The 15,580-nt window shown below is 44.8% G+C and overlaps 1 protein-coding gene across 2 annotated transcripts in view; it reads right to left on the bottom strand.

Annotated features, from left to right (window-relative positions):
- Window positions 1-4,373: 4,373 nt before the first annotated feature.
- MRPL14 (mitochondrial ribosomal protein L14) overlaps window positions 4,374-15,580 on the bottom strand; it is a 13,411-nt gene continuing 2,204 nt past the window's right edge. For both annotated transcript variants that reach the window (XM_012640915.1, XM_012640914.1), the window contains exons 2-3: window positions 7,456-7,547; window positions 4,374-4,899 (exon numbers count right to left, since the gene is read on the bottom strand). In XM_012640915.1, the coding sequence (XP_012496369.1) occupies window positions 4,533-4,899; window positions 7,456-7,526 (438 nt within the window). In that variant the 5' untranslated portion in view covers window positions 7,527-7,547 and the 3' untranslated portion in view covers window positions 4,374-4,532. The remainder of the gene's footprint in view (window positions 4,900-7,455; window positions 7,548-15,580) is intronic.

Here is a 15,580-nt window from a genome sequence, read left to right as displayed (position 1 = left end):
ATAGAAAAAATTAGCCAGGCATGGTGGTGCATGCCTGTAGTCCCAGCTACTCAGGAGGCTGAGGCAGGAGGATGGCTTGAGCCCAGGAGTTTGAGGTTGCTGTGAGCTAGGCTGACGCCACGGCACTCTAGCCAGGGCAACACAGTGAGACTCTGTCTCAAAAAAAAAAACACACACAAAAAAAACCTGTGCTATGTCTTAAGAGATATCTTGTCATAATATCAAGCAAATTACAACAGGTTATCACTGTTCTCGAATCTGGCTGGGAACCAGTGGCTTGATGCTGAAAGTTGAGAAGCAAACTCATCACTGCTTTAAACTCAGGAAGCCCAAATAATTTGGAAAATTACTAATATTTGGCTAAATAATTCAGTAAGTGTCCAAAATGCCAAGAAGAACTGAATTGTGATCCATAACCATCCTCCAGGTGGGAAAGAATAAAACAAAGTCCCACAACCTTTTTTTGAAAGATTGAATTACAAAACTAGAGGAAGAAAAGAAAGGCAGCTTCTGGTACAGATTTGAATTTCAGTTAAGCAATTGATCCCAGTATCATGCAATTTCTGTCAAGAACATGAAGGAACATGAAGAGGCCAAGAGTGGCCATGAGGGGACTGAGCAAGGACGAGGAGGCCGTGCACAGGGGAGATCAGGGTAGAAGCTGCAGGGCTCCTGCCCGCACGGTGGGACCTTGCCCCGGCTCCCTGCTGAAGGAGGGGCTCTCCTCCTCGCTCTGACACAGGAGGAAGCACACCTCAGGTGAATTCTGCCTGATAGTGGCTGCTGCCCTCATTAAAGGCTGGGCTTAAGAATTTCAGGAGGAAACCACCTGTTACACAGGAAGTGGCTGGCACACCTCTGCCAGAGATGGCTAGCTTCAGAAGGGTGGATGGTGGCAGGATGGCCTCTGCACACACTTCGGCCAAGTCTCCATCTGTAGCCAAGGCATGCCCTCCAAGGTGGCTGGTCCTCAGGAGGCACACCTGCTAGCCGGATCTCCTGAGCACCAAGCCCTCATGCAGTAAGCTCCAGCTCCCCACAAGGTTGTGGCTTGCCCAAAGCCACAAAGCAGCAGGGTCCCAACTGGAACCGAGGACTCCCAACCACAACCGCTGACCTAGAGCTGTTTCTCTCACATTTCTTCGGCAGTGGTCTAGCATAAGGAGTCAAACCATGGGAGGAACTGGACACTTCAGTTATAGAAACTGTGATGAAGTCCATGAACCCAGAGTGATGAGGCACTTTGACCTGTCAGGGGCAGCTTCTTAAGGGCACAGAAGGGAAAAAAACAAAAGCAAGTTTATACTCATAGGGAAACATAATCTGTGATTATAAATATTTCATGGGCAAAGAAAGCGGTACTGGCTGAGAGACTGGGGTGGAGAGGGTGGACAGCAAATTAGATCCCAGCTTGCAAAGTGATAGGGCAGCTGGAAAGGCAGCAGAGCTGAGGCTATTCTGGGCTGTGCTGTGAGGGCCTGCGTCACAGGCCCTGGCCACCCGGCTTTGTTGAAACCACAGCCTTCGGCGGTCAACACAGAACACCTTGGGAGGAGGGTTTAAGTCCACAGAAGACCAGAGGAGGGGACAGCAAGGACAGAGAGGAGAGTCACTTGAATGATTTTCGTGAACCTCAACAGCAGGAAGGCGGGTGAGGGGATGCAGCAGAGCAGCCAGCACCCTGCAAGCACGTGAAAGGAAGAAAATGCTTCCTGCTGACTAAGGGCAGAGGAAGAAGTAAGCCCGACCCCAGAAAGCAAGTGACTGAGGAAGCCTGAGGGCAGCTCGGGTCAAGCTGCTTTGGTCAGAGCAAGGTCCAGCCCCTGAGCACGGAGGACCAGGCTGAGAATAACAATTCCACCTTTCCTTTGCCCTGGGCGAGGGGTCTCTTCCTCCCACAGCCTTTGGGAAGCAGCACAAAAAGCAGGGAAACTAACAGCCTGCTGAGTACCAGCTGCTGCAGCTGGAAATTCTCACCACTGACAAAGCAGGCCTGGGTTTTGGTGTGATTCCTCCTCCTTACCCACATCGAACCACTGCAGCAGAGCATGTCAGCCTCAGGTTCTAAGCCCTTCCTGAGGGCCAGATGGAGAGGGGTATTAACTCCTAAAGAACCCAGAGTACCATGAATCAAGCTTAGTCAGAGGAGCCCTGGGGAGCAGCACACTCCTCCACTGCAAGATATAAAACCAAGAGCCTCTGCCTCCTTGCCAAGGTTTAGCGGGCAACAGATTCCAAGGTGTGCCCCCAGAATTCAGAAAAATAAGAACGTCAGCCTCTAGGATCACAGCTAGCATGAACTAGGTCAAGATGGGAAGAATTCATCAACCACAAAAGGTAGACCCAATATTACTGTAGGAAGACCCTGAATTGGAAGTCACAGGACCGGGCTTTGAGACCAACTTTACCATTTTGTTAGTTGTAGGACCCTGAAAAATGACATTACCTCTGAAACTCAGTGTGCTCATCTAAAAAATGGGACCAACGCCTACAAAATCCAAGGACTATAAGGAACACCAAGATCATACATATACACGAATGTTTTCAAAATATACTGTTACTCCAATTTAAGAGATGATTGATACCCAGCTGCCTACTTGACAACCCTTGGATATCTCAAGGCCACCTCCATTCAGCTTGCCCGAAACTGCTGCTCCTTCCCCATCCTCGGGCCTCTCCTAGAGCATTCTAGCTCAGTGTTCAGCACAACCATCCAGGCGCGGAAGCCAAAAACCTTGGACCTATCCTTGGCCTTTGCCACCGTATTCACCCATTACCAAGCCAAGTCGACTGTACCACCTAATGGCACCCACTTCCCTCCACCACCTCCCTAGTCCACATCATCTACTGCAAAGCCCACACTCATCCATTCTGGCCTCCCCAAGCCATTCTCTGCAGAGTAAATCTAATCACATCTCCCCTCCAGCACCAACCCAGTATCCTCAGTAGGAGAAAAATGTGGGGCTCATGAGACCCTGCTTCCCTTTCGGCTTCATCTCACACCATGCTCCTTACTCCCTGCTCCAGCCATATTAGCTTTTTCTTTCAGTCCTTGGCACTTATCCCATTCCCTCCTGGCACAGCGTCTATGTATGTGATCTTCCCTATGCCTACGACATTTCCCCCTCTTCTCCCACTTAGCTAATGCCTATTCACTTATTTTCGCTAAGGCATAAAGTATTTGACTTCCATCACAATACCTATACTCAGACTGCATCTGATGTGACCCTTTCTCAGGGAAGTTACCTCTAACCCCAGTAAAAAAACTCTCCTTTATCATAGGTCCTTGCTACACTTGGGGTTTTGCATTTGTTTGAAGAATTATTTGATTCATGTCTGTTTTCCCTGGGACACTATAAGCTCCAAGAGGGCAAGGGCCACACCTGCTTATACTCACCTTTGTTTTCTCAGTGCTGGCCCATGCAGTCATGGTAACAGGAAATAGCCAATACTGCTGAGTGCTTATTATTGCCAAGTACTGTTCAAGCACTTTATAGATACTAACTCATTTAATCCTCACACCAACCCTATCAAGTAGGTATGATTATTATATCCCCATTTTACAAGTGAGGAAACCAAGCCACGGAAAAGTAAAATAATTTGCCCACATTCATTAAGCAGTAAGTCAGAAAGTCAGGATTCAAACCCAGGCAGTCTGGCTACAGAGCCTGTATTCTTAATCGTTACACTATGCTGATTCTCAGAGGCCACTGAGATATTTAATAAGTGCTAAGGTATTTTAAATGAATAAATTTATAAATGAGTTGATGAGATTCCACTAAAGGAACTAAGGGAGCCTCTAAATCTTCCCAAGCAGACCAACAAATGAATGGAAAATAATTTTCACTGAATCACCTGCACAGGCCCAAGACTGTATCACGTGCAAAATACAAGGACATGTCCATTTCTCCAGCAGTCCAGGGAGGAAGCTTTGCTACCGGGCACACAGGAACGTTCCAGCAGACACTCCAGAGTACAGAAAGGATTTCCATAAAGGAAATGTTCTACTAGATTAAATAAGCCCCTGTGCTCTTATTCCATAATAACCCAGTAATCTTTATAACCATTTAAAGTCTCAAGCCCTTTAACATAGAAAGAGGATATTTTGGATGAGAAAAATAAAAAGCAAAAATCTTTTGGTTAGAAAATGACAGACTCCATGGAACATTCATAAATTGGCATTTGGTTTGTACCTCAGTTTTTCAGGGCCTGATAGTCCTGGATAAACTCATATCATAAGGCCCAAACAAGAAAAGGACCCAGACCCCGGCACGAAGGATACTCCATGCTTGCATGCCCTGATGTGGGTTGGCCACCTTTTAACTGCTGCAATATCATTTACCTCCCAACCACACCCCAGAACTCTCAGGAAGAAAACATACACGAAAATGTTTATTCTCTCACAGACACTGTTACTGCTACCCAACACAGGGAGGGGGCAGCCATGTGGTTCCCAAGTTCCCTCAGCAAAGGTGCAGTTCTCAGAACTGCTCCATTCACGAGCCCCCTGCAACCAGATGCCTGGGCTCTGCTCACACGAAGTTCTGAGCAATGGCTAGCACCTTGGAATACTCGCCTTCCTTCCGGCGCAGGCTGGTGGGGATGGGTGTCTTAATTCGGGTCCCCACAGGGTTCCCATTGTCCTCAATGAGGACCACATTGTTGGAGTCGAACCTGGGGGTCATTCGGGGGCCAGGCATGCGATGCCCCACAATGAGCGCCTTTTTCTTCTGTCCCCTGATGGCCAGCAGTATCCGGTCGCCCACTTTGCCCACCCCGCTCTTGTTATAGACGTGGATGCACCGAGGAGGGCGATGGTATGGGGTGTTCCCCAGGGCGCTGTTGTCCACCACTCGCACCCGCGTCATCTTCTGAATTGCACTGAGGCTCCCAGTGGTGCTGGCAGGAGAGAAAAAAAAAGTTTGCAATCTGTGTCTCCCCTGATCGGGGAGCACGGGCCTCAGAGAGGACAAGGCTAGGGTGAGAGTACATGTTAGCAACACACACATACATGCTGAGCAGAGTACAACCCCAGAGCCTCAACAGAAAGGACTTTGTGAAGACGTATCTGTACCAAAAACAGTTTCCTTACAATTGAGAGCTTCTGCTGTCCTGTCAAGATCTCAGTTTGGATGGGTTTTAAAGAGAACCCAATTTTTCTGTTACGACAAACTTCATAGCAGCATTAACTTACAGCCTTTAGTTTCCAAAAGGACTCTGAAGACTTAAAGGAATCCCTCATGGGCCAGGCATCACCCACTGCCTATCCTGTAAAACCTGCTTCCCCAGAATGCATTCATTCCCAAATTTTCTTAGATATATGTTGCTGGGAACTGGAAGACAAGAGAGTTAAGTTCACTAAGGGAGTCCCTTTACACAATGTAGCAGAAACTGGAAATAAGGTAACAATTTTTTGTTTTAATATGGTTTTCCCCACTAGACAGAAATTTTTTTAAAGAATACCGACCCATTAAAGGGAGAGAAGGTATAATGAAGCAAGGTGATTACAACGGGATTTCTATTTTCCTGATGCTAGGGCCATAAGTGCTGGTGTTCTCCAGGGTAATCCTAGGAGAGGATTCTACATGCCTACTTCGGGCAACTTTGTCCATTCCCATGGCTGCCGGCCAGTATGGTCCATCTCCAGCCCCATCCCTTTCCTACACTCTAGTCCCATACAGTTGCACTCTCCTGTACTCCCTACAACATGCCCTATAGTTACTGCAAACTCAGTAGGGCCTAAACTGACCTCATTGCCTCCCCTTGCAAACCTCCTCCTGCTGCTGCATTTGGTATCTAGATAATAGCTTCTCCAGAAACTCCAGTTCCCAAGCCATAAACCTCTCTCTCCACCAGCACCCACTGGCTGCCCAATCCTGTTGATACCACCTCCTAAGCACCTATGTCCTTCCTCTCCACCCCTGCTGACAATGTCCTTCATTTAGCAGGTTGCTCTCCTATACCAAGACTGTGACATTAGTGTCCTAACTGGCTCCCACTGCACCTTGCTCTGCTGACAAAGAGCTCTCTTCAGAATATAAAGCTGAAGGCCAAACACACATGCCTGCAATCACAACTACTGAGGAGGCTGAGACAGGAGGGTCACCTGAGCCCAGGAGTTTAAGACCAGCCAGAGCAACATAGCAAGACTCCATCCCAATTTTTAAAAATAAATTTATTAATTAAAAAAAGAATATAAAACTGATGCCATTCCCCAGCTTAGAATTGTTTGACGGTTTTCCAATCTCAGTACTGTCAACAACGTGGCCCCAATTTACCTGCTTTCTGAGGTCACACATCTTATCACTCACACATCGACACTGTGCACCAGTGGCCAAGAACTATTGGAGTTCTCCAAGTACACCCCACCTCTCAATCCTCCCTGAAGGCCTGGACAGGATCTGCTCCCACGTCTCTTCTGGGAAAGCTGCCTCCACTCTCCTCTCTTCCTCCTCCAGCATTAGCAGCTCCCCTCTAAGGCCTTCCAAAGACCCATACAAACCTTTGTTGTTATAGTCGTCACTTTTTTTTTTTTTTTGAGATAGAATCTCACTCTGTTGCCCCAGCTAGACTGCAGTGGTGTCATCGTAGCTCACTGCAATCTCAAATTCCTGGGCTCCAGTGACCCTCCTGCCTCAGCCTCCTGAGTAGCTGGGACTACAAGTATGTGCTACCATGTCTGGCTAATTTTTTCTATTTTTTGTGGAGATGGCAGTCTCACTCTTGCTCAGGCTGGTCTTGAACTGCTGACCTTAAGCAATCCTCCTGCCTTGGCCTCCTAGAGTGCTAGGATTACAGGTGTGAGCCGCCGTGCAGGCAGGCCATTGTCACATTTTCTTAGGTTATGTATTTTTAAGTTTGCTCCTGTGGCCAACAGTGAGCACTCTTTCAGGGAAGGGAGCAATTCTCATTCATCTCTTTATGACCAACACCAGGGGCAGTGCTCAGTAAACACCTTTGTGGGATGACAGCATGAATGAGGCCAGGAGGCATACCTGCCAACAGGCATGCCTCCCATGCTCACCATCCTGGCTTACCATATGAAAGAAGGGGACGGTGTCACATTTCTATCGTGCTCAAGTTTTTGGTAATAAGCATGTAACAATTTTGCAATTACTAAAATATTCCATTTTTAAAAGGGAGGGTTTTAACGCACCAGGGGAATGATAGTGTCCACGGATGTCAGATTTACTACAAGAGTCTTGTGAGGACTGGAAACTAGCAGCTTCTACCATATGCCATTACCTATCCCATCTCCAACAGCAACAACACCTCCTTACCTATCCCCCGCCCTGTGAACTGACCAAACCCCAGCTCAGCCTGATTCCTTTAGCCTTCCCCAACCCCACGTCCACATCCCCGAGTTTCCACTCCCATTCTAATCACTGTAATACCCAGCCCTGATGGGAGGCTTACTCAAAGACACAGTTTTAAGAACTTAATAGGAAAAGTTACCTGAAATAGCGATGGCTGAGTGCTCTGCTTACATGGGCGATGGGGCTCCAGGGCCCAGTAAAGCAAGCCATGGGATACCAAGACAGCAAATTCTGCAGGAAAAAGGGTGGGGGGAGATTGATTTCCAAGTCAGAGCCCTTAGAGTCGGTTTTCTTAGGGGACTTGTGTGGGAGATGGCACTTCTAGCACAAGATCATTAGTCACTAAATATAAATCTTAGTGGTTAAAAGATACACAGATGATTAGACGGAACTCTAGCTCAAATTTTGCTGACTCACATTCTAACTCTGGGGTCGGAGAACTGGAATGGCCACAACAGTTCTTGCTATAAGTAATAAAACAGCACAGAGAATGTCTTCCTCATATCACTTTCACAGGCGGAGGCAAACATGAATCCTCAGTACAAATCCAGCCAGTGACTACTTCCCAAGCCCTCCATGGAGGAAAAACTGCACACTATTGTACTTGTTGATACTCATGTGACTTCTGAAACCAGCACTTTAACTACCTAAAAGAAAGTAGGTTATCTAAAAGCAGCTGTCCAAGTTGTCTGTCACTACCTCACCTTTTCCCCAAATGTAAAAGCCAGATCACCTGTATAGGTCAAGGCCAGGAAAGGAGGGTCAAATGCTACCCTTGCCAAGTCACTGACCAAATTCTATATTTGGGTGAGTCTCCCAAACATGGAAAAATTGCCTACACCATACTATAGCTAAAAGTGGACTTTGGGAAAGCAAGTTGGAGATGAAAGAGCAAACACCAACCCAAGACTCACGGCTCAAGTTTGCAGAGCCTCAACCCTGTTGCTCCCTAGCACTAACAAATGGGAAGTTGCCAGCTTTCCCCAACACCTGAGCATCACCTAGGGGTGTGGTTAAGAAAAGCCTGCAACCAGCTGGTGATTCCAGCTGCAAAGCGTACCTGTTCTTCCACCTAAATGTTTGGCTGCTGAGGGCCTCATTTGAGAGCTCTGCTGAGAAAAGCCTCTACACTGCAGTATTTACACACAGCTTTGCTTTGCACAAGTTCAAAGCAGCTCAGATAAGATTTTATTTAATAAGGGTGAGGGGAAAACCACTATTTACTTCCCCAGGAATACCTAGACACTCCATAAATACTTATTAACTACAATTTAGCCTTAAATCCCACACTTACTCTCAAGTGTTTTCCTTAAAACAACCCATAAAGCATTGGCCAAAATGTAATTATGATCTGAAAATTAAATGCAACAGAAGGCAGTTAATGTATAAACTATTAACATCAGACACACATAGAATCATAAACTATCAGATGAGACCAATTTTAATTTTACTAGTGAGGTGACCCTGGACAAATAACTAAACTTCTGAGCTCCGGTTTCCCATCTGTAACACAGTGATACTATTAATATCTTCTCACAAGGTACTTATGAGTATTCAATGAGATAAGCTATGCAAAGTACTTAGCACAGTGCCTGGCATTCATTACCTATTAGCTGTCATCACTGTCTTCTTCCTCATCATCATGTCACATCTCATTTCACAGATTAGGAAACTGAGATACAGACAGCTGAAGTGGCTTGCATAGAGCCCCCCTAGTCAAAGGCAGAACCAGAACTGGATCCATCTTGGGTCCAAGGTTTTCCCACAACACTCAGTTTGCTCCCTCTGCCATACAAAGCTCACTTAATACAAGAGAGCTCTAGGTGTCAAGCAGCTTTGAGGGTCATCTGGTCTCTTTCCCTTTTCTTTCTTTATAAACATTTATCAAGTGGTTACAATGTGTCAGACAGGCTATGTGCTTTATATTACTATTTCATTTAAGCCTCAGAAAAGTTCTATGCAGCCAGGCACAGTAGGTCACACTTATAATCCTAGCATTTTGGGAGGCCAAGATGGGAGGCCAGGAGTTCAAGACCAGCCTGAGCAACATAGCAAGACCCTGTCTCTACAAAAAATGTAAAAATTAGCAGGGCATGGTGGCATGCACCTGCAGTCCCAGCTACTCAAGAAGCTGAGGCAGAAGGATGGATTGAGCCCAGGAGCTTGAGGCTGCAGTGAGCTATGATGATACCACTGCAGCCCAGGCAACAGAACAAGACCAAAAAACAAAAACAAAAACAGAAACAAAATGAAAACAAAAACACCTTTACGAAATGGGTACTATTATTAAGCTCATTGTTATATACAAAGGAATAAGGCCCAGAGAGGTTAAATAACTTGCCCAAGGTCACATAGGAAGGAATGACAAGGCTGAAATTAAAACCACCCCCACCAAGTCAGCTTCCTAAACCCACACTCTTACTCAACAGACAGTAAACATGGCAACTTTAATTTAAATATTAATATTTTTCCAATTGTTAAATCATTCTTGTTCCATCAATAAATCTGACATCACAAGCATATTTTACTAACAGTTGATTCAGTGTTTGCTGAATCAACTGAAATGTAGACAAACACCAGGTGAAAACTATTCACTTTAATCCAATTTAAGTTTTGAAGACAATTTGTAGTGTAGGTGGCAAGAAGAGCTCCATGATTAGAGCAATAACTAAAAATTGGTGCAAAAAAACCCTCTATACACATACACACACACACAGCGCTCTGAAAGGCAGTCCTTCTGGTCCAGGCTGCAGTCACCTCAAATCCCAGCTAAGCTTTCCCACCTGATGCTGGCAAACCCTTGGTCTCACTCCCTGGGAGAAAAGAGGCTCCTCAGCGACTCCACAGAATCCTCAAGATTAACCCAGCACCACCCACATTCCCTCTCCTGAGAATTGCAACACCCTGCCTCTCCACACTGCATTGCTTCCTCAAGAACACTAATCTGAGAACTGCGTAAGTGTCTATGGGCTTCCCAGAACTTTCCAGACTCGGGTATCATCACAAGCACCTCCCTAAATTCTGTAGTGCTGTCAGTGCACAAACCCAAATCAAGGCCTCTTCTCTGTGCCTTGCTCATAAACCATCCCCACAATCTATGCCCTCCTCTGCCCAGCAAAATCTGACCAACTCCATGCACACCTCCAAGAAGCCTTGTGTACAAGTGAGCATTGGTTGCTGTCCCTCCTGCACACTGGGGACATCTGGGTATCTCATGCCACCAGAACTCTCACTGAGCCAATATTCACTATCCAAACACAGACACTGAACAAACTTGGATACTTTGAGATATGGCTGATGTCCTTTAACATTCTATTTCTTCCTAATTATTATCCAAAACTCAGAAACCACAGAGATCCTGATAATATGGCATCTGAGCTTGCAACAGCAATTCGGGAACCACACAGACTCAGATGGTGAGGACTACTTGTACTGCCCTCACATACAAGAGTGATACACTCATGTCCCAGGGAGCACTTGCACTTTCATAAGAAAAGGTCTGATTCAATGACTTTTCACTAGCTCTTTAGTGGATCCAAAATTGACCTCCAGACCCAGACCCAAAGGACTCAGACATCACATGGACAGAAGCATTCCTATGAACTTGAAAGCACAAAAGAATCAAATACATTCACTTATTATATGTCCCTTATCCCTCCAAAAAATAAAAATATCTGTTGTCTCCCCCACTTCCACCCTAGTAAAAGACCCCAGCAGGTCCTGATTAACAGCAGAAACACAGTAAATATTTGTCGAATAAAATGAAGTAGCCAATAGAAAGCAGATCCCCCTCTCCCTACCCATGGCTCTACACAGAAGGAAATCCAGACACTATAGAGCTCCTATCTGTATATTAGGAACCAAGACATCGCAGGCAAACATGCTTTAGGAGAATGATGGTGTATGTCGTGGGAGGATTAACCCATGCTTTGTTTATAGGACCCTGGAATCATCTCCTGGGCCTGGTGCCTACACTGCCCACCATGGAAAATGCCTCATTCCACCACTAAATAACTGCTTCGGACCAGGGAAGAGTAATGGAGGTAGCAATTTACCTCAGAGCAACTTTGATGGACCTTGATGTTATTTCCTGGCATAAATCCACCCTGTGGACACAGGCCCTGATTCACTTCAGACCTAGTCTATATATAATGCTTTGTTTCATAAGCAATGTTATTGAGTCTTGTGTCTGCACAGGAGACTGACCTCAATGATATTTCCTTCTCTGTAACCCTCTAAAAGGAAGCCAGGTATTTGGAAGACTCCAGTGCCAAAGATGGCCTTTCTTGTCACTTCCTGGTCAGCACTATCACCCTCCTGTTTTAGAGTATGAATCACAATCTTGCCCTTAAAAAAGAGAGACAGAAAGACAAGGGGAGAGGGTGGGAGGGGGAGGAAAGGAAAAAGAAATTACTTAATACAATCCAAGAGTTGTGCTCATTTGCCATCTTGCTTTAAGATCTCCCTTCAGTCGTAGAGGCAAGAGAGGACTATGGATTTCAGAGACAAGCAGGTGAGCTGTTCACTTGGCATCACCCTACAGGTCCCAGTTCATGCTCTGCTCAGTGTTGCACACTCAGGGCCCAGAACAGTGCCTGGCACACAACTAGAGCTGAGTGACTATCTGTGAAGTAGACAGACCTGATTTACAATTCAACCTCCAGCTCCAGAAAAGCTCCGTGGAGGGTGGCGGGGACAGATAGCGGTTTTTCTTACACCCTTAACCCAGGCTCCTAGTGACTTGGGGGAGCCTCCTAGGCACCAAGAGCTCATTTTTAGCTAGTCTGAGTTGGAAGAGCAGACAGAAAGAACCTATACCTCTGATGCTTTGTAGAAAGCTAGAAAGTATCATTACTTGAACTTTGAGGATTAGCAAAATGTATTTAGTGTCACAGATCTATTTATAATTATACATTGTTTCTACCTAAATAATTTTAATCTTTAGGTGCCTGGCATGTTACATACATTTTAAAGGCCTTTCAAGGGGAATAAGCTCTATAGAAAAAGGAGAAAACAAAAAGTTCAGCACAATCACAATTGAGTGCTTAAAGTAGATTCTGTTAGTGAGTAATGGAAGGGAAACACTAAGAGAAATCAAATACAAAGACCAGTCACAAAAAGGACAAACTAGTGCACAGATATAAATGTGTTTCTTAACCAAAGCAGGGAAAAGCAAAGGCCTGACACCTCTGAGGAATCAAAAAAGGGAACTCCCAGGATCCTCCATCCTGTCACGCAGACCAACCCCTCCCATCTCCCGGCAGGTTTCTCCCCAATCATTCTGGACCAGTAAGTACTTTTTCATTTGTTGCTTATTGGTTATGTTGTCAGAAGATTCCCTCTCAGGAAGTTTGTTGTGTGTGTGTTTTTTAACCTCACACAAATATAACATGTTACAATTCTCAAAGTCCTTTCACACAGATGGTTTTCTTTGAAGATTTCATTCCTGAGCTCCCAATGGAAACACAAATAAAAAAGAGCAACAGTCTGCAGGGGCTGAATCTGCTAAGAATTGTGAACAGTACTGAGGGCTCAATAAGAACCATTTTGCAGATGGAGAAATGAAGTCAGAAATCCTGAGAGAATTGTCAATTTGTCCAAGGTTGAAACGCAACAAAGTCCAGACTGAAGCCCAAGGCTGTTTCTATAATACACGGCACAATACCTGCACAGCCAATATGCTGCTTTAACCACTAATAAACTTCACAGAAACAAACATGCCACACACAGGACAAGCATTCTTTTTCCTTTGTCAAAGCTCCCACATAATCTTTAAAAACTCAGGAAATAAAAATCCACCTGATTTTCAGTAAATATCTGCACTACATCCAGCTCAGCCTAGCATCAAAGCTGAAGCTGGTTCTGATTCACCTGCTAAGGTGTGAATTTTCCCATCACTATCTATAGGCAGAGCATCCCTCAATAGTGGGATGGGCTGTTCCCACCACAGCTACCAATGAGAAAACCTTATTTCTCAATTTGACTCACAAAGAAAAACATGTCCAAGGGTCTTATCCTATCTTTGTTTATTTACTTATGCCCCACCTTGTTACAAAGTATTTAAATCAGTTGTTCTTAGATATATACGAGAATTCTTAATTATTCAAGCTGGTTTTTCAATGTGTAGATTTTATCTATTCTAGCTTTGCTGCCCTGCCCATCCCTACCTTACAGGTGTGCAAACACCTATAATCCAAAATTAAGTTTGTAACATTCTTTGTATAGTCAAACTCAGGAAAAAATGCACAAGGAAAAGTTAATTTCTTCCTAACCACACACATATTCCCTTTCTATTCAAGGAGCCAGGTGTATGGAGATGTTAGGTGGGCAGGAGAGCAATGAGGAAAAAGGTAGGCCTGGGGATGGGGGTTGGTGGGAGTGTCCCTAGAACCAAAGAGGAAATGAAGCTGACAGAAAGCATATCTCCTTCACCCCATCCTCCCTCCTCTCCCGCTAAGTGTGACCCTGGAATCACGTGTCCAGGTCTCAACAACTCTGTCAAGCATAGGTCACTGGGAGAGCAAAGAGGCATGGAAATGGAAGTGCTTTAGCTTCACTCATGTAAGGGATCAATTTAACACGGACGATGACTCTCTGATTATCCAGTAGGGACCAGGTCTGCAGGATAAGCAGGTTGTTCCCCAGATCTGACTGGAAAGAGCAGCCTTACTCTCTGATTCTCAGGGCAGCATCATGGGTGGCTCTTTAAGATCGCTCAGCCCTGAAAGTGTTTTCAGTTTAGAGTGGACATGGAAAAGTGCTTCCTTTCTCTCTTTTTTAAAGACATAAGTGACTTTTAAAAGTTTTTGACAAAGGACTTTCCTACTCTGAATTGTGTTTCACTAGTGAATAATAAGCTACCTGGCACTTTCTTAAACATTCAGCATATTACGGAACAAGGTTCCTGAGATCTGAATGGCAGTCTTCTCTTGCACACTGGTTGTCATTATCAATACACATGTAAAATCACAGCAGGGGAGCTACAACCCAGACAAACTATCAGCCTATAAAATAGAAGGTTAAACCATAATCTGATGTACGAGCCCCTCATAGCCATAACTATTCAAGTAACGTGAAAACAGGAAAAGCCATCGCAGATGGGCCCAGGTGTCATAATCCTGAAGACAGGAGTGGAGCAAAATAGGTTTTAAAGCAGGGGGTCCCAACCTATGATGAGTTGTATAATCATTTCATTATATTTTACAACATAATAGTAGAAATAAAGTGCACAATAAATATAATGCACTTGAATCATCCCAAAACCATGGCCCCCTTCCATGGAAAAACTGTCTTCCATGAAAACGGTCCCTAGTGCCAAAAAGGTTGGGGAACCACTGTTTTAAAGGATTCTTGCATCATCTAAGATCCTAGGAGCTAAGGGCTGTCTAAATAATTATGTTCAGGGCCCAACGGAGCATCACTTGAAAAAAGGACTCCAGGAAAGGACTTTACCCTTGATATGCAGGAGCAATAGTAAAACATTTTGGCCATTGTTCCTTCATGGATTCCACATTGCCTTTAATTTCTTGTTTCAGGCTTTGAAATGCCTCTCCTCCCCTCTGCCTAGAAAGTATCACTTGATGGTTCATACACTCCTTGAGGATTACTGCAAATAGGTGGTGACCCTAATTAGGCACCGGCAGAAATAGCTCGGGAATTCACCACATGTTCAGATTTGTAACTGTATTATTTTTTAAAATAATATATAAGAAATGCCTTCTAGGAATCCTGGGAGGCTCAAAAACCAGGTAACTATGGTCTCCACTTCCATTTTCCAGACATCCATTACAAGTGCTATTTAATAAATTTTACTGTTCCACACAAGCAATGGATCACACCTGTTTCACAACTCCCAGAATCCAAGACTACAAAGACTCCTCCCACCAAGCAGTTACCAAAGACAGCTTCACCTCCATCTTGCTTTCTGTCACAATCGAAAAACTGTCCTTCCTTATTAAGTCAACCTACTTCTTACTCCAACAAAATCCTTGCTTTTCAATTGCATGTACAATATTTCCAGTGATGAACAGTGAATACTGCCTTCCCAGGTAGAAACTTCCCTGAAGAAAGAGACCCACTGTTCTTTAGTGTATATTGTTGGTATGATAACTGCATTCTCATGGGCAATTTACACCGACTGAAAACTCAGGCTAAGGAAGGCAAGAGAGCAAGTAAGAGGATGAAGGAGATTAATGTTTTTCAAACTGTTCTCACAGTGACACACAGAGACACCCTGTATAACACCTCCTAATATTCTCACATGT

This window comes from Propithecus coquereli, unplaced genomic scaffold (assembly GCF_000956105.1).
Source record: "Propithecus coquereli isolate 6110/MARCELLA unplaced genomic scaffold, Pcoq_1.0 Scaffold158, whole genome shotgun sequence".
Lineage (NCBI taxonomy): Eukaryota > Metazoa > Chordata > Mammalia > Primates > Indriidae > Propithecus > Propithecus coquereli.
Note: the sequence above shows the minus strand (reverse complement) of the source record. Positions and strands in the feature narration are given on the sequence as shown.